At 35.3% G+C, this 19,602-nt stretch overlaps 3 protein-coding genes across 3 annotated transcripts in view; all 3 read right to left on the reverse strand.

The window, feature by feature from the left end:
* ppfibp1b (PPFIA binding protein 1b) overlaps positions 1-1,461 on the reverse strand; it is a 71,548-nt gene extending 70,087 nt beyond the window's left edge. The window contains exons 1-2 of the mRNA XM_056478088.1: positions 1,391-1,461; positions 19-147 (exon numbers count right to left, since the gene is read on the reverse strand). Of these exons, the coding sequence (XP_056334063.1) occupies positions 19-147; positions 1,391-1,402 (141 nt within the window). The 5' untranslated portion in view covers positions 1,403-1,461. The remainder of the gene's footprint in view (positions 1-18; positions 148-1,390) is intronic.
* LOC130245415 (liprin-beta-1-like) lies at positions 1,404-16,431 on the reverse strand. Its single transcript, XM_056478091.1, has 5 exons — positions 16,321-16,431; positions 6,127-6,210; positions 3,093-3,298; positions 1,906-1,992; positions 1,404-1,503 (listed from the first exon to the last, which is right to left on the reverse strand). The coding sequence occupies exons 2-5, from the start codon at positions 6,188-6,190 to the stop codon at positions 1,459-1,461; spliced, it is 402 nt and encodes a 133-aa protein (XP_056334066.1). The 5' UTR covers positions 6,191-6,210; positions 16,321-16,431; the 3' UTR covers positions 1,404-1,458.
* A 2,476-nt stretch (positions 16,432-18,907) lies between these two features.
* si:ch211-245j22.3 (uncharacterized protein LOC563798 homolog) overlaps positions 18,908-19,602 on the reverse strand; it is a 7,224-nt gene continuing 6,529 nt past the window's right edge. Inside the window, exon 5 of the mRNA XM_056477853.1 lies at positions 18,908-19,032. Within this exon, the coding sequence (XP_056333828.1) occupies positions 18,908-19,032 (125 nt within the window). The remainder of the gene's footprint in view (positions 19,033-19,602) is intronic.

The raw sequence follows: 19,602 nt of genomic DNA on the forward strand, positions 1-19,602 counted from the left end.
CTTGTGCATGTTTCTTACCTCATCTCCGAATCTCTCGTCAAAATCCAGTCTCTCTTTATCCATGGCTGCTAACTTCAGTTTCAAATTGGACACTTCTGCCATTAGCTCCAGCTTTTGAGCCTCCAGCGCTGACCTGCACAGGAGCTCCTTGGAACAAAAGTTAAAAAAAGTACATGTTGAAGTATGAACAAAGGAAATATACTCATCGGCCACTTTATTAGGTACACCTGTCCAATTGCACGTTAATGCAAATTTCTAATCAGCCAATCACATGGCAGCAACACAATGCCTTTACACATGCTGACATAGTCAGTTCAAACCGAGCATCAGAATGGGGAAGAGAGGTGATTTAAGTGACTTTGAACATGGCATAATTGTTGGTGCCAGACAGGCTCCTGGCGCAAAGGACTTGTTGATGCCAGAGAAGAATGGACAGACTGGTTCGAGCGGATAAAAAGGCAACAGTAACTCAAATAACCACTCGTTACAACTGAGGTAAGCAGAAGAGCATCTCTGAATGCACAACACGTCCAACCTTGAGGCAGCAGAAGACCACATGGGGTGCCACTGCTGTCAGCTAAGAACAGGAAACTGGGGCTACAGTTCGCACAGGCTCACCACAATTAGACAATAGATGATTGGAAAAACGTTGCCTGGCCTGATGAATCTCGATTTCTGCTGCGGCATTCAGATGGTAGGGTCAGAATATGGCATCAACAACATGAAAGTATGGTTCTATCCTGCCTTGCATCTACGGTTAAGGCTGGTGGTAGTGGTGGTGGTGTAATAGTGTGGGGAATATTTTCTTGACACACTTTGGGCCTATTAGAACAAACTGAGCATTGTTTCAATGCCATAGCCTACCTGAGTATTGTTGCTGACCATGTCCATCCCTTTATGACCAAAATGTACCCATCTTCTGATGGCTACTCCCAGCGGGATAATGCACCATGTTCAAGTGCGAATCATCTCAGACTGGTTTCCTGAACAAGACAATGAGTTCACTGTACTCAAATGGCCTCCACAGTCACCAGAGCTCAAACCAATAGAGCACCTTTGGGATGTGGTGGAATGGGAAATTCGCATAATGGAAGTGCAGCCAACAAATCTGCAACAACTGCGTGATTCATGTCAATATGGACCACAATCTCTGAGGAATATTTCCAGTAACTTGTTAAGCAAAGGATTAAGAAAGTACTGAAGGCAAAAGGGGGTCCAACGCTGTACTACTGAGGTGTACCCAATAAAGTGGCCAGTGAGTGTATTTATAGAGATGAATTTTATGGGCTATTTGCATGTACTTGTCGTATAGTGTAGTGAAGGGCAGAAAATCAGCTCCATTGTGCAGAATGAACATAATTTTATCTTCACTAAATATTTCTGGACTCACCTGCTGTAACATTTCTTCAGTGGCGTTTAGTTTTTCACGGTGTTCATCTAGGCACAGGTCTAGGTCCCTTATCTTTTTCCCTGTGCATCCACTTGATCCGTCAAAACACTCACCTTTAATAAGCAATGAGCATTTAACTTACGCCTTATTTATTTGCTTATCTGCAGTACTGTTCATACATTCGGGGTCAGTAAGATTTTAAGAGAACATTTTTAGTTAGCAATGTTGTCATTTTATTCAAAACATTAAGTCAATTTTTTATTTATAGTATTAGTAAAACGTTTATTATTTATTCTTGATCAGTTCTCCAGAAAAAATAATAAATCACAATTTCTGATGGATCATGTGAGACCATTGTTAAAGGTCTGCTAAGAATTTCGCACTGCCATCGCGTAAATAAAGTAAGTTTTAAACTGGCTTAGAAAATAAAAAATAAAAAAAAAAATGAATAGGATAAAAATATATAGACCCCAAATGTTTGATTGTCTTGTATGTGCATGTATATTAAAAATTACCTGAAGCACAAGGGATTCTTTATCACTTTCAAGACGATTAAGTCTGTCCTGGTAAACATCACCGGTGATGGAAATGTGTCCATTTGACTGTGCAAATTACCAAAACATAAATATATTAGAAGATAATCTTCTGAAATCCAACATAAGACATTTCAAAAGAAAAAAAATCTAACAGAAAAAAAACGATAAGTTATTTTTCAAGTCTATAACTCTAAGAAAAACAGGGTCGCTTGTAATTCAAGGTTTTCATGCACCATTTATTGTGCCGGCTAAACGTTAGCATTGGTGAATGAACATAAACTCCATATAAATTGTCCAAATATGGTATTATTTGTTAACTTTCACTTGGCAGTTGTTCAGTCTGTCTCAAGTCACACAAGAATAATGTTTCTTGGATCTGCTGTAACATATCATAAGAGAATGGGAAAACTTCTTAATATGCAGCAGTCTTAATATGGAAAGACCTAATAATTCAAAGATGATTTGTTTCATTAATTTGTTTAGGTTAAGTGGTTGTAAGCAATTTATTTTGGCTGAATTTAAACAAACAAATTAAGCTGAACTTTACTAAATTTAATTTGTTTGTATAAATTCAACACTCTTTGGTTTTGTATTCAACATTGCAGTCATTTTTTCAGTGTATGGTGCTTAACATTGGGCTATTATAGCGAACTAAAACTAAAAACAAAAACTATAAAACATACATTTTTGCATGAAATAAAATAAAAATAAAACTACAAAATAAATATTATAGTTCTAATTATATTACAAATTTTTTATTAACTATACAGATATTCAACAGCAAAAAAGTCAAAAACACAACAAAATGACAAAATCAAAAAACTATTAACTACCTAATTCGACTGAAATAAAAAGACAACTATTGATCATACAATAATAACACCGATTATACTATACATGCAAACAGATTTAAAAAAAAATGCTAATAATAAAATGATCCCCTCAGACCTAACAATAACTACATATACAGAAAATACCTCTAATGCTTCGAGCACTTTTGACTCTGACTAAAAATACGCTACATGCTTTTTGACTACTATAAATATAAGAGGTATAAAAATAACCATGTGCTTCCTCTCAACATGACAACATGTAGTATGTTAGCTGATGTTCATGTCTAGAGTAGACGCGGTGAATTCCAGGGTTGTGGAATGTGGTTTACGCACCAGGTGACCATGCAGCCACTCCACCAAACTGTCTGCGGTGGAGTCTGGGATCTGGCAACGCAAGCTCTCTCTCTCTTCAGTCTCCATGAGCTCCAGAATGCCCCTCAGGTCTTCCAGTAAGTTTAGCGCTCGCAGGCTTCCTATGAAGGGCGATGTAGGGGACTGACAGTCAAAGATGCCGTTGGAGTAGTCCAGAGCCTTGGAGCCTGAGTGCCAAAAATGGATGAAAGGTATTAAAAAGGTATTTTATTGTGTTTTATAAGTTCTAGGTTTAGTTTTTTTTTTATTTCTGAATAACTAAAGTCTAATTTGTTTCTCACCTCTTCCCTATCCTAGCTTTTATTTTTAATGTCAGATTCATTGTTTTAGCAGCACTTCTCTTTATGATTTGCTTGATGCCTTCTGTATAAGTCTATTTGGATTAAAGAAGTGGTTCACTACAATATCATATTTCAAACTTTTGTTGATGTGTAACGTAGTAGTGTGAACATAAACAACATCTCTAATTGTAAGATGCTCAAAGTTCAATGCAAAGGAAGACAGTGGCTTTTACAGAGTTAGCCTAGCAAAGCCTACAGCAAACAAAGTTTGGGGACTACAAAAAAATACATTGGGTTGGTGGGATCTCAACACTTTAGGTTATGCGCATTCGCCACACGTATACACCCTGCGCAGTGAAGAGGTGTGGCCAGAGGTGCTGTAATGTTATAGAAGAGAAAGCTAAAATGCCCCAAACGCTGCTTTTCCACAGAGCTCATTCTGTTTCTCTATTTAGGCTTTCAAAGGACACGGCACAAAGAGAAGTGATCACAATTTAATTTTAATTATGTTCTTGAGAATTATAAAATATATATAGCTAGCATTTGACAAAGAGCAGCTCTCCAGAATCTCTCCCAGTTCAGTGCTGGATTCGGTTTAAAACTCCTCAAAGGAGCAGCTTCAACCATAATAGCAGAAGCTGTGGATTGTGAGCCACAACCTGCAAGTATTTTTATTTGTTAAAATGTATCTATTTCATGCACTGTGTTAATGGTATGCTGTAGCAAGGACGTAAACAATGAGAAATGCTGTTTAGCACTGTTAAAAATTTAGCTACAAACTTATATTTCTGTCTGATTCAGGCTCATATGGCTAACAGCTACTCTGACTGACAGTATTTACAGAGCCCGATCCACGAGTCACAGCACATTATGTTAGCTGACCCAATAAGAGCCTCTTGAGGACGGGCCTTTCGGAGGAACTAGAAAATATGACGTCGTTTTCATGTTAGCTGTGTAGCTGTATATAGTTAAAGATATGAAAAAATAATGTGATTTTTTTTTTACAAATGAAGCATGAGCACACATTGCTTGCATCTTATAAACCACAACCACACCTTAAAAATACACTCTGGACCAACCCTTTAAAGTGCTTGCTAAATGACTAAATGTGAAGTAAATGTAACTACAGCCACATTACAAATCTTATAAGTTACATTTCAAACTTATGCAAATTTGGCATTCTACAATAAATATTTGTGAATAAATTGAGCAACAAAAATCCTTACTTTCAGATAAGTTACCTTACTGAATAAAAAATTTGATGATTCAAATGAGTGCATACACATACATGCATTCTATACCTAATCTGCTACTTTTTATAGTACAACCTTGGTGATGTTCCAAGCAAGCCGTACTGTTACTAAAATGTGATGTATTCACATTGCTGACCACCGATTGGTCCGAGAGAATCATTACTACTAACATCGCTGAATTTACAAATGGAGACAGCAAACTTGCTATACTTAAATAGTCAGCAGCAGCCAAAACCCTAAAACGGGAGAATCATGATCAATAGAAAAGGTCCAGACGTTCCTCTCCAAAACAACCTGAAATGAAAATGTTTTTTTAGAAAGTCACAGCAGTTAGAAGTGGCACAACTATAGTCAAAATCCCACCCCACTGTATAAATGGTACTAAACTGCTGTGGAAATGCAAATCGAGCCAAGCTAAACTTAGATGAATTGAGCCGAATCGTATCATACCAGGTGTGCAGTGGAAAAAAAGTTTTGGTTTTTATATTTCTTTCCATGTGACATCCCAAAATTGTGTTTTAGCTAGATTTAGCACACTGAATGCATGAGCTTTTGAATGAAAAAGTGCTGCATGAAGGTTAAACTGGTAATCTTGATTACTGTGGTCAAAAGAATTATCACACTGTTGCCATTTAAGAATTTTACATGCGCATTTCATCAGAATTAGTTTGCATTTTCCACCTATAAATGCAAATCAGAGAAACTTTATGATCTAGTTTTTGATTTATTATAGACTATTAATAACCATATTAATTAACATTTTCTACATTATGAAAACTGCTAAGTGACCTCTCTCAAACATAAAGTGTGTGCGAATGTTATCAGATCACACATATAAAGAGAAACACTGGTCAGAAAATTAATCCTTTTATAAAAAATCTCCTTTCGTCATACATCTTGATAATAAAGTAAAAATATTTGGTAAATTTAAATACAAATAAGATATTAAATGTATTATGCAAATCTTTTAAAAGAGTGAACATTTTAAATTGAGCAATCATTACAATTATCATGTACTGTTAAGGATAGCATGACCTTATACCAAAGCATGCTGTGGGCGAATAACCATCATGTCCTGAAATCAGAATCAGGCCAGAGTAAATGCTTTAATGCTCAAGAAATCATGTGATCAGGACAGGCGGACTCCAACTTTCAAATGTCAGCCTTATAATAAAGCAGTGATGCATTACTTCACATGACAGATCACTTTGTTCGCGTGCTAAAATCTGTCCAATTTTACTCTCTGTAAAGGTTTGAGAAATCAGGACATTTGTTTTTGTACCACTGCTGACCATTTATAATCTCAATAGAATAAACAGAATCACCACTGTAGTGAATTGTTTTATCAGATTTAAACATGGAGTGACAGTTGCGTTGTATATAGAAAGGATGATTCAGGACAATGTTTTATTGCAAGCGCTGAAAAGCCTGCATGAGTCATAGCATAGGTAATAATTTTACCTGCTATGATACCATCCATTTGCTCCAAGGCGGCTGCCAACATGTCACTGGCATCAGACATCATCTTGTTCAGCTCTGTTAATCCTGCACAAAGGAAAAACAGTAAACAAATATTATTAGAGTTTTTAATATTTATAAAATTGTATGTATATGTATTTATGTATGTATTGTATCATCTTTGCATCAAATTAGAAAAAACTAATTACCGCGTGTGTGAGGTGTTTCTAATGCAGTGTCTACAGGCAGGACAGTAAATTTGACATTATTCTCTCTTCTAGCTGCCGTTATGAGTCTCACACAATTTTTGTCCTTTTTCTGAAAGTCTTGCTCTCGAGTTTTTCTTTTATTATTTCAGCAAATGTGATTGTAAAAAAAAAAAATTTGTTGTACTTTCCCATTCACTGTGGTCTAATTTTACTCAACTATGACAGCCCTTTCTGCTACACTTCAAAAAAATTAAGTAAATAAAAATCCTGTTGCCTACATTTTTTTAGTTGACTCCAATCAACTTTTCTAGTCATCTGAACTTACTCATAAAAATATGACAATAAACCTGATTAACTTACTGTCTCAAGTTGAAGTAGCATAAAACATTTGTTGTCATGAGTTTGTTCATAATTGTTTTTACAGTGTACTGACAAACACAGATAAAAAGGGGCCATATCCTAACACTCAATGTTTTTTCACAGTATCGGACAGGCTTAGTTGCTATAGCTATATTTTAGGCATGGGATTATAAGATTCTGACGGTATGATAATCTTAAATCACGGTTATTGTGATTACTGCTCTAAAATATATTCTTTAAAAATGTCTGGGTAAAAAAACAAAACCTTTTGCCCAATTAACACACAATATATTTATTTTGAGAAACATTTATAATATTTTGGAGCAGTAAACATGTCAACCTAAATAATTCAAATGAATCATTGACATCTGCTGTCTTCAAAAACATAGATTTATTTACAATTTTAAACAGCATCTTTTGATATATTTTCTGCTGGAGATATTGTTGTCCTAAAAGACTAAAACAAAATGTAAATAAAAAAATCTTACACATACATTAGGAACGGTTTTACAGAATATTTTGGTGGTATTAAAACCCTGGCGTTTCCAAAACGCGTTATACATTGAAAACGGTTATCGTCCCATGCCTACTATATTTAATGATCATTAATATTGACATTTAACCATTTCATACTTCGTTAGAATTAAACAGTTCAATGCTAAAAAAAGATGATATGAGCACAGAAACTGATGTTTCAAGAAGTAGGTTTATGTTCGGTCAATTAAGTGTGTAACTACAATTGTGATGTTATCTGTGTGTGCTTTCTAACAAAATATAATGATTTGTTCAGTAGGCCGAAAGCAATTTGTTTTTAAAATGAGAAAGAAATCTGAACACGTCATGCATTTTTGACCTCCGGAAATGGTTTTGAGTAGACAACCACAAAACACTTTATTTTTAGCCATATTTATCCATCAAAATATTGTATTGAAATATGTATTGAAAATTCATTCTCAAGACAAGCGAACAAAGTATGAATTTCATTGTAATAGTGACAATGAAGCTCGTGCAGCTTTAAAAATTTTACCTTAACACCAGGTATAATCAGCAAATGTGATATCAAAACTATACTTCTAAATCTTGTATGGAGCAGTGTTTTCATCTGGATGGGGTCTCCCTGTGGTGGTTCCTTTGGGTGAAAGGTTGGCTGGTTCTCAGCTTGCTGCTGTTTCCCGGGTAACACAGTCAAGCTCCAACCATTAGCCACAGATTTTAAAGAATAACTGAGCCATTTATTTCAATTATTGGCACAGTGCTTGTGTTGCTGCTGGGCACACTGGGTACTTGTTGGGGACTTGCGGGACACGTTGTTAGGGCCTTGCTGGCTCGTGGCCCGAGAACACAGCAGAGGCATTCTTTCAGTTTTAATCCTGAAAACAAGGAGGTGAAGAGACACCCTGACATGTTCTGATATCCCATCCACCACTGTTGATGATCATGCTGTCATGATGCACTTACTAACATAATAAGTCAATGGTTAAATTCAATCTAAAACATAGACTGAAAAATAGGGAAAGTGAGTTCTCATAGGACTGTTTTTGACCCAAAGAGGCTTGTGAATGAATAAAAGACTATGTTTTCCAACCATCTGAAAAAAATACAGCTGGGAAAATAAGTATTGAACACGTCACCATTTTTCTCAGAAAACATATTTCTAAAGGTGCCGTTGAATTGAAACTTTCACCGGATGTTGGTAATAACTAAAGAAATCCATATGCAAAGAATGAAACGAATCTAATTAGTTTACAAATGAAGTTATGTGCAAAAAATGAAATGACACAGGGAAAAAGTATTGAACACACAAAGAAAGGGATGTGCAGAAAGGCAGTGAAAGCCCAGACAGCAGCTGAAATCTGTCAGAAGTTATTTAGCAACGCTCTGCCCTTCATCAGTGTAAATTAATATAGCTGCTTACATCTACATTAGCAAGATGAAGGTGAAACCAGGGTGGACATTTCAGAAAACAAAATTAATAAATTAATTTAAAAAATTATAATAATAATAATAAATAAAAATCACACCTGAGCATTTCATTTGACTTCCTTCTCCACATGAGGGTCATCTTTAAGTGGCCATCATTAATAAATGCCTTTTATTTATGTTAAATATATTACAGTAGTTCAGTACTTTCTGCTTTGTTCAGTACTGTTTTGTTTTATTTTTATGTTTGTATTGTTTGGGTTTTTACCAAAATCTGGTTCAATTCCATGTCAACAGCACCTTTAGAAATATTATTCCCAGGAAAAAACATGGCGTGTTTTTAATACTTTTTTTTTCCCCGCTGTATAAAACAAACGAGCAATATTAAACTACTACTTTAAAATAATTGAATATATTCTACCTCCAGACCTATATTGCATTATTAACATTCTCAATGTTATTACTTGGTAATAGTTAATATTAACTATTTTGCAATCTAATAAATCAATTGATCAAATTTAGTATTTTTATATACTTTAAAAAGTTATTCCTGCGATACTATAGATGACTTTAGTCTTTTTACCTTGAAAAGCATTTGTGCATTTTTGGAGAATGAAAACAAAAATAATCTGCAAAGCAATGTTTTGAATATTTTGAATGAAAAGAAGCGAATAAAAGAACAAAAAAAGAGCCGCATTTATTTGAAATATTTAGTTACATTACTGAATTGATGCATCTGATGTGACCTTCCAAACCAAAAATATTAATTTCTTTAAAGAAATCCAAAGCAAGTATGCTGAAATGGCGAGCACTTCAAAACAAAAATCAAATCATGTCACTATGGTTATAGGCTTCTACACTAGACAGTTATTAATATCTGTATGCACAAGCTGATTTAAGAGTCTCGCCTTTATTAATCATCAATCAATCATAAACATTTATTGTTTGAACGTTGTTATTCTGTCAGAAAGTGAAACACTTTTCTCTGAGGAGTATTCAAAAACACCATGACTTCAAGGTCAGTGTAAACTAATGAGCTTCACAAACTGAACAGCTTAGCCATTACAATAACAAACCTTGGATCTAAACCCCAAACTATTATGGAGAGTTCCAAGCCAAAACCTTGTGTGGAGACTCATGTTATGTCTGGGAAAGCTGTATACCCAAACATCCAACTGGTCACGTTCACACTTGGTGAATTTTTTCCTGCATGTTTCTAAACAATTCTATCTACCTTAATAACACCCTTGAGAGTGCAAATACAGAACACTCCTCTCTGTGTGGAAAATGTTTTAATTTGAGCCAACATTATTTTGAGCGTTAAGTCAATCTAAGCACAGGTGCTTTGCATTGCAGATTTTTGCATGGCTGGAATTTCCTCTCATGGCGGGAACATGGTGGATTTCAGCCTGCGAAAAGCGATAACGCATTCTTTATGAAGCTCATATTTCCTCTCTCAATCATATAAAGACTCTGGGTTCAGATCTATCAACATCAAGATGGTTATGCATGTGCAATAACAGCATGCTGTCAACCAGCCAAGTGACTACACTGGTAATTCTTCAAACCACAGACCAAAGGAAAATCTTGAATAATGTGCTTTAACAATGCTTGGAACAAATCATAAAGAAATCATGCCAATAATGACATTAAGTGAAGGAACTAGGAATGTGACGTGAAGCCTGACTGTGTGGAAACATTTTTTCTAGTCTCACAGGACGGAAAGGAAACAGTCTTTTAACATAAACTATTAGTATTTTTACTGTTCCTTGAAAATGGGTTGAAGTGTGAGAAAATTATGCTATTAAATAAATTACCTTTATGTCATTCCAGACCTTCGATCACCTTTGGAATTGGTATTTTAGATGAAGAACTGAGAACTCTGAGAACTCCTTTAACCTCTATATACAGCAATGGTCCTAACGCACCCAAAGAAAGGTACCAAAATAATCCTCAAAACAGACCATACCTTTATTTTTTCTGTCTGAATATTATGAAGTATCCATATTGCAATTTGTGAATACGCAAAGTCATATCGCAGAATAGTTTATAGCATTTGGGCACAAGGAATTATCACATTTGTAGCTTTACCAAAGAATAATAGTGTTTAATTATTTACACAATGAAGAATATGCAGATTTATTGTTTTATTTCTATGCTGTTAGACTCCTTCATTTGTATTTTTTTCTCTGACTTACTTATATCTTCTTGTAATTTGTTTATTATATTTTAATCACTCCCCTAAAAATCCTCCCAATCAATATCAAATTATTCATTAAGTTATCTTGTGAAAAAAATCCCAATATAAATCACAGAAAATGTAAATATCACAATGTACTTTTTTCCCCAATATCGTGCAGCCTTATTATGAAGTTCAAGAATGCTTTTGTGTGCACATAAAGCAAAAATAACGACTTGATGTATACCTCAAAATGCATCTTCATTTCAAACAGAAGAAGTCAAGCGTGAAAAAATTGATTCACTTCCAATGTTGAATACTGTAAATTAGTGCACAGTGCTCATAAACATGCACCCTATACTGACACTGAGAAAAAGAAACTGTTAAATCATTATTTTTGTTTTATGTGTGCACAGAAGTATTCTAGTAGCTTTATAATATTCAACTGAACCACTGAAGTCAAATGGTTTTGAAGATGTTTTTTGGTGCCTTTCTGGATGTTGATTGAGTCTGGACTATTACTGTCTATGGAGGTTGAGGGAGCTCTCAGATTTCACCTAAAATATCTTGATTTTTGTAACAAAGATAAACGAAGTTTTCAGAGTGTTGGAACAACATAACCATGAATAATTAATAACAAAATGTTCATTTTGGGGTGAACTAACTCTTTAAAAACACAAGAAATCTGTTTATTTGTCTTGAGATTTTCTGTTTCTCCAGATCTCCACAAAGTCTGTTCAACAAAAACACATCACAATTTTGAAAAAAAAAAAAAAAGACATTAAAATAGTAAAAACACATGAACTGAGCCATTAAATCCTAGTCACACGGCAAGTTTGAGCATCTGTAAAAACCAATGAGGTTTGTTCTTGCTCATGAAGCAGGTTGAGCTTTTGTTTACGCTTGCTGATCAATGTGAATAAAAAAAAACCTACAATAAATCTGTTTGTCATAATCTTCATATAACATTGATTAAGCTACTTGAGTCACGTGTACTTATTTTTTATCTCTTTATAGATATTTAGAAGTTTTGGTGAGCAGATTTATAAAGGAAGAACACAATCAATCAGAAGATGAAAATGGAAAAAGGCCTTATGGGTTGAGATTTTTATTTTGGGGAGAACTTTAGGATAGCATAAACTAAAAGGTTGTGAATATGAGCATGAGAGTGTGAATAATAAAGAAAAAAAAAAAACCTAATGGCCTCGCAAATGCATCAGTCGGGCACCTAAGGGCATCGTGTGCATGAACTTTATCCACTCCTCACTCTGTTTGAGCTGTATTAGCTACTACTCCTCTCTGAAGCGCTCTGACTGACTGACAGAAAAACCTCTGCTGGCACATGCTGGAGAAAAATAGCAGCCTTCGGGTCATTCATCTCAACAGAAATAAAAGCATTTATGGCAGGCGAGCCGTGTAAGCCAGCAAACTCGCCTCAAGTGAAGCTAAAACAAGCATAGAGGCATGCTGGAGAGAGTCATGGGAAAGACACTGTTAATGGACTCATATGCACATGTTCATCTGATAAATAAATATGCATGACAAGCTTTCTAGTAAATCCTAATTGTAAATATATAAATCAAGAATGAAGCCTTAAAGTGTTTAAATAACATTTAATTAACGTTGGAAAATTAGATGTATTCTTTAAGCAAAAAAAATGTGTGTACACCAAATATAGGATGTTGGCTGAAAAATATAGCTACAAACTAGGCTTGGGACGATAACAGTTTTCAAGGTATACTATGGTTTGGAAAAGTCAAGGTTTTAAAACCTCCAAAATTTTCTGTAACACCATTACTTAGGTATGTGTAAGATTTTTATTTGCATTTTTTGTTTTGTTTTTTAGGACAACAGTATCTTCAGCAGAAATGTTTTTTCCAAAAATGCCATTATTAATTTGTAAAGAAATCAGTGTTTTTGAAACTAATGAAGACAGGAGCAGTCAATGATTTATTTGAATTATTTAGCCTGACTTGTTTACTGCTCCAAAATATTATAAATCTATCAAAAAATTATTTTTCAAAGGGGAAATTTTTTTTTTGTTTTTTATCTGTGGAAATCTGCGGAATTCTGAGCGCAGAATTTTTGATGCACTTTTCCTTCTTCGTTTACAAATATCAGTATATATTGTGGATGGTTTTCTTGTGATAGATTGCTAATAACATGATCTATCATTATTGGGGCAAAATATATCGTATTACTGTACTACTGTACTACTTATTAGGGTTGGGAGAGGTCGACCAATTTGGCATCGTATGATGTCTAATGTGAAGCATCACGATGGACGATGGCATTGTTGTCATGTGTAAAGCGGGTGGGGGAGGGCACTTGGGATGTCTGAATATCTGAGGTACATCCTTGATAAACTGTCCGACGTGCACTGCTCACTGGAGCTCTGACGAGCGCATGACGTCTTTCAGCAGACGGAGGGCTGTTCAGAAATGCTAGGTAAAACACAGTGTAGAAACGCCATTTTAAAATCAAGACGTATTAGTGTAAACAGGGCATAACTGTGTATTTTTCGCGAGCGGGTTTGCGATGGGAGTGGGGCGGAGGATCGGCGATGCCGGCTCAGCATCGTGTTGTTTATTGGCCATCGGCGATGGACGATGGCATTGTCTATCGGCCCAACCCTACTACTTATTTCACTTTTATCTTTGCTCTAACTTATTTATTTATTTATTCTTGCACTTTCTTTGATTCAGTCCTCTACAAGATTACTGCAATCAATCTAAGTTAAAGATTTTTAATAGATCTATTCAAGTCATCTGCTGAAATTGTATTCATATCGCAATATAAATTGCAGCAAAATAAAATATCGCAATGTCAGATTTTCCCAATACCTTGCAGCCCTAGTATGTAGTACGTTTTGTAAGTTAATGTTTTGTCATTTATTCCTACTGTATATCTAATTGCATGTAAAGTTAACTAAATAAATAATAATTTCCATCATATGTGCCCAAACTATAGGGGGCACTTTTTCTCTCTCTCCAGTTTAGCTCTGTTTTTCTCAGATAGGTTGTGCTGGTATGTTGTTGTTTTTTACATGAATCTAAAGTCTGGTTTCAGTTGGACGATAAAGGCAGTCAGACATGATTGTGGCATTTGAGCCAAACTCAGAGTTTTAAAATATGTTTGGGTCCCATACAAGTACTAGAGGAACCCAGATGTGCACACGTCTTCAGTCCAGTCTGCAAGTAGAAGGAGGAGGACAGTTCCTGCTTACAACAGCTTTCTTTTCTTGGATATGTCAGAAATAGACAGAGTGGAACATTACTTTTTTTTCTTCACTGAAATTCACTCTTACATAGTTGTGGCTATACTGGGGCATCACGATGACGCAGACAGTGAATACATCTACAGGACACCCCCTTCTGAGACTGATATATCCTGTCACTATACCAGGCCAAGGCGTCGTCACAAAATATGATGCATCATAGTTCACATAACCGCACGGAGCAGAGAACGGGAGCCTGTCTGAATTCAGGGGCGTTCCATATATGCTATCTATAGCTAACAGTAAAAATAACAAAAATTCCACACAGCTTAGGTAAATGCACAGATGTGGTTTGCAAGTGAATGAAGGACTCGCAGCTCACGAGCACTTGGATGTTGTTTTAGCCTTTTAGGATGATGACTGAGTCTTACTGAACAACAAATAAAGATGTGCAGACAAAACAGCATCCATTGCAATGCAGATGGCACTCTTTGAAGTCTTTCAATACATGCAGTTACTGTAAACATTACACCATTTACACTATTTCACTGATGTGTGACTGACACTGCAAGTCTTATTATGAGAGCAGTTACAGGGACAAAGCTTAAAACTACAATGCTAAGAAATTTCAAGTCGGTTTATAAATAGAGACCTTAAATTGCTTTAACATTATAAAACATTGCACTGTGTTATTGTACTATAAATAAGATACAACTGTAGATTTTAGTTTTTATCTATTTATATATCTTTTCATTTTACTTTCTTTTGAAAAGTCTACATAATTTGGCTGGTTTTGATGTTTATATACAATTTTGTTATTATTTTTGTAACTTTTTAAATAATAAAATGGTGAAATGTTAAAAGGAGAAATATCGCAGCAGGCACAAATCAGAAGACGTTAATATTAGGTTAGATTTAGGTTGTGACATCAGGTGACCAAAATTCAATGTCTAGGCAGTGTCTAAGGACAATGTTATTTTGACGTCCAATAACGACGTCAAATGATGTTGATATTTGGTTGGTTTTAGGTTGTGTTGGAAAGTGACCAAAATCCAACGTTGTGACAACATCTTAAACATCATATTGATGTCAAATACTGACATTTGTCAGGTATGGCAACCAAAATCCAACAACTGATAGATGCCATAATGGTAACATCCACACAACATCAAGCTGTAACATCATTAGATGTTGATATTTGGCTGATTTTAGGTTGGACATTGACATAGGCCTGATGTTGGGTTCTGACGTCAACCCAATTTTCATTTCCAAACAAATGCAATGTCCGCATGACGTTGGGGTACAATGTCAATCTGAGGTCATGTTGACATCCTGTGCCTGCTGGGATGTGTTCAATTAGTAGCATTTTTTATTCGTTTTTCTTTATTTAAGTTAACATTTAACTGATTTCAATAAACAAAGGGTATAGTAACCCTGTTTGTGTCAACAACAACAAAAAATAATCGTGGAGAATGCAGTTCAAACTTTCAAAAACTAGGATATCTAATTTTAAGTATAATTCAATGGTAAAATTATATGGTATAATTTTATTTGGCTCATTTTTATAAAATAGGATATTATTGCAATAGTCAATTTGTCTGTCAATTACTGACATGGTTTATAAACAGTTACAGATAGATATCCCTAACGTCCAGTGTGACTACTTAGCCTGGTCTACTTGTTCCCCATAAAACAAAATCATTCAAGCTTTTTATGTTAATGGAGGTTGACAAAGCACAGTTGCTTCTGATAGTGATGTTCAAGTCCTGTAATCTTAGTCTCAGTCCAAATCACAGGTGAGGATGAAGGAAAGGAAAGTCATGTAAGAGCAGCTCTTGTTCTTCTGTGGCGACGTGGAATGTGTGAATCACTTCTTTACAAACACAGCTGTGTCTAAACTACATTCAGCTCTGCTTTTCAAATCACTTAATTACATCAATTCATTTTCTTAAAAAAAAGCTAATGATATACTTTGTACTTGAAATATTTTACAACTCGAAACATCGCTGTTTATGAATATTAAGTCATCTCAGACACATGCAAATGCTGCTAGTAACCGATCCCTTGGGCTATGAAAATATTGTCTTCTAGTTGTGAAGTAACGATACTATAATATGCTCCATAACTAACGTTACGCACAACTTTATTTTTTAAAAATATTTCTGTAAAGTATGTTTAGCCAAAACAAAACGATTATTATCTAATTACGAGAAAGTTTCGCCACTCGAGCAAGTTTGAAAGCGAAGTAAAATCACAAAGAGCAAAATATTTATCAGTTACTCTGAAAAGTTATTTACACTGAGATTACTTACCAAATCTGGACCGCCGTCAAAAGTATAGAAATATAAATCCGTACACTTTCAATCTTTTTACGAGGTTTGCTCTTTCCGTAGTTGGTGTTCCCACCTCGCCAGCGCCATGTCGACAATGAAAGTGGGAATGTGGGACGTCACGGGCAGGGAATATCCTACTACGGCGAAGGCTTGCTTCTTAATATTCAAAAGCAGTGTGCTCGCCATTGGATGGTTGTTGAAAAACTCAATTAATATTCATTACTAAGATTTTTGCCACAGAAAGGGTCCCACTTTGCGTCACAGCAACCTAATTAATATTTACAAATGAGCCTTTACCATAGTAACACTAGCAACAAAATTTAAAGGTTATATGTGACTGGATGACAAAACCAGTGTTAAGTTGCAGGGGTATATTTGTTGAAATCGCCAAAATATATTGTAACCTACAGGTCAATATTATTGATTCTTCCAAATATGTTCAATGATATTTTGTAATTTCACTCGTTAATTTTCCTTCGGCTTAGTGACTTATTTATCAGGGGTCTCCACAGCGGAATGAACTGCCAACTATTCCTGCATATGTTTTACACAGCAGATGCGCTTCCATCCACAACCCAGTACTGGGAAACACCCATACACTCTTACATTCATACACTCTCATACACTACGGCCAATTTTGTTTACCTAATTCACTTATACCGATGTCTTTAGACTGTGGGGGAAACTGGAATACGGGGAGAACATGCAAACTCCACACAGAAATGCAACCTGGTCAAGCAGGGACTCGAACCAGAGACCTTCTTGCTGTGAGGCGCTAATCACTGAGCCACCATGTTGCCTCAATTTGTAAAGTACCTACTGTAAATATGTCAAAACAATTATTTTCATTAATAATGTGTATAAGGACTTAATTTGGACAAATTTTAAAGTGATTTTCTCAGTATTTAGATTTCTTTAAACACACAGATTTCAGACTTTCAAACAGCTTATACAAGTCAAATATCGTCCTTTCCTAACAAACCATAAATCGATGGAAAGAATATTTATTGGGCTTTCAGATGATTAATAAATCTCAGTTTCCAAAAACTAACATTTAAAACTAACCCTTAAAATAGTGAAATGTGTCAAAAACAAACTTTTGACCACTTTAAAAGTCTACTAATATTTATATGTATCTACTAATATTTGCTGTTTTATGTGAGGGTTAACTTGAAGTAAATACATGAGTAATACAATGAAACCAACATTCATTCATTCATATTCCTTCGGCTCAGTCCCTTTCTTTATCAGGGTTCGCCACAGCAGAATGAACCACCAACTCTTCCAGCAAATATTTTACACTGCGGATGCCCTTCCAGCCACAACCCAGTACTGGAAAACAGCCGTACGCATTCATTCACACACATACACTACAGACAATTTACTTTATTCCGTTCACCTATAACGCATGTGTTTGGACTGTGGGGGAAATTGGAGCACCCGGAAGAAACGCACGCAAACACGGGGAGAACATGCAAACTCCATATGTTTTACACAGCAGATGCCCTTCCAACCACAACCTAGTACTGGGAAACACCCATACACTCTAACATTCACACACTCTCATACACTACGGCCAATTTTGTTTACCTAATTCACTTATACCGATGTCTTTAGACTGTGGGGGAAACTGGAATTCGGGGAGAACATGCAAACTCCACACAGGAATACAACCTGGCCCAGCTGGGACTCGAACCAACAACCTTCTTGTTGTGAGGCGACAGTGCTATCCACTGAGCCATAGTACTGCCCCTAAAAACCAATATACAATGGCCAATTATAACAGGCAACTCACCAAAAATATGAAACAAATAATAATTAAAAAAATTGGCCTTATATTAAATAACGTTACTCACTAGTTGACCAGTAAATGTAGATTATTGTTTCTAACAATCCCTGAGAACATCATTTGATATTAGTGTAAAAATATTGCAAAAAATATAGCAAACATTTATAGAAATGTTAACTGATTTGCAGCAATGTGAACTTTAAACTTGAGCAGCTCATGATAAAAATGTTTTCAGTTTCTTGGAGTGGCTGTGAGTTTGAGTTGTTTATGAAAGTAGAGGCGTATTTTAGACAAGAAGTAGCTACTTTTTTTGTAATTGTACTGTTGTTAATAACAACTACAACAACATGCTATTACTGTTGTTATTATTATTTGAACTAAAATGATTAATATTAATAAAAACATTTCAGTATTATCAGTTCAAAACCATGATAGTATTATTTCTTTATTCTTTAATAAGGAGAAGAGGATATAATTTAAGAAATAACGCATATAGATTAATGGTCTTAAACAATATTTATGACCTGCAGGTTTTTTAAACATTTAATTTTAACTACTGGAAATCAAATAACCATGAATTCACATATAACAATATCAGAAGCAGAATGTCATATGATTGTCTCAGTTTATACACTCCACGTTTATAACTCAACTGAAATATACTAGGCCTATAATGTATAAACTTCTCATCTTGAAGGCGTAACAGTGCCATCAACAATCAATCCTGCGCCATCAGCCATGACCTCATTCATGCAGAAAGTCAACAGACACAGAGCTTTACAGCACTTCATGGCCTTTAAGGGATCTCTCCATCTTCACAGTGTTGGGATCACACTCCAGCATATCTCTGATCCATTCGTCATTCAGCGCACCTTCAATGAACTCATCTTGACTGATGATGGCTATAGAGACAGAAAAAAACAATGACATGAGCACGCTCATATGGCAAGTCACTGTAATGTTTCATCTATAAAACGTACTAATTGCTTTTACAAGTAGCTAATTATTTTATAGATACTAGCATTTACTCATTAGATACAAACTCTTTTAGTACTTATTAAGGTGGTCGAGAGAGCTCAAATCTGCTGCAAGCAATAAAACACTAACTAAGAAAACATCTTCATTAATTTGACAACCCAAAAATCTCACAACTCATGTAAATACAGAAATGTTGGAAATATTGCAGACCCCAACAAAAATATTGAGGGACCCCAAAAGTTGACGAACAAAGCCGCTTCCTGTTTAGGGATGTAGTTAAATGATGTAGGCGATCTAAAGCGCAATGGCGCAAACGCAATAAGTGCGTGTCTGAATCCACTTTCGCTATTTTAACAACAGAAAAATACGCTCTGCACCCCAGTGCATGGTCTAACAGGGTTGTGCTTAGTCTCTTAATGAGTTATGGGTGTTTTGAGCATATAGCTTGTATTAAACCAATCAGAGTCTCATCTCCTATTCCCTTTAAGAGTCAG

The sequence above is a fragment of the Danio aesculapii genome, chromosome 18 (assembly GCF_903798145.1).
Source record: "Danio aesculapii chromosome 18, fDanAes4.1, whole genome shotgun sequence".
NCBI lineage: Eukaryota > Metazoa > Chordata > Actinopteri > Cypriniformes > Danionidae > Danio > Danio aesculapii.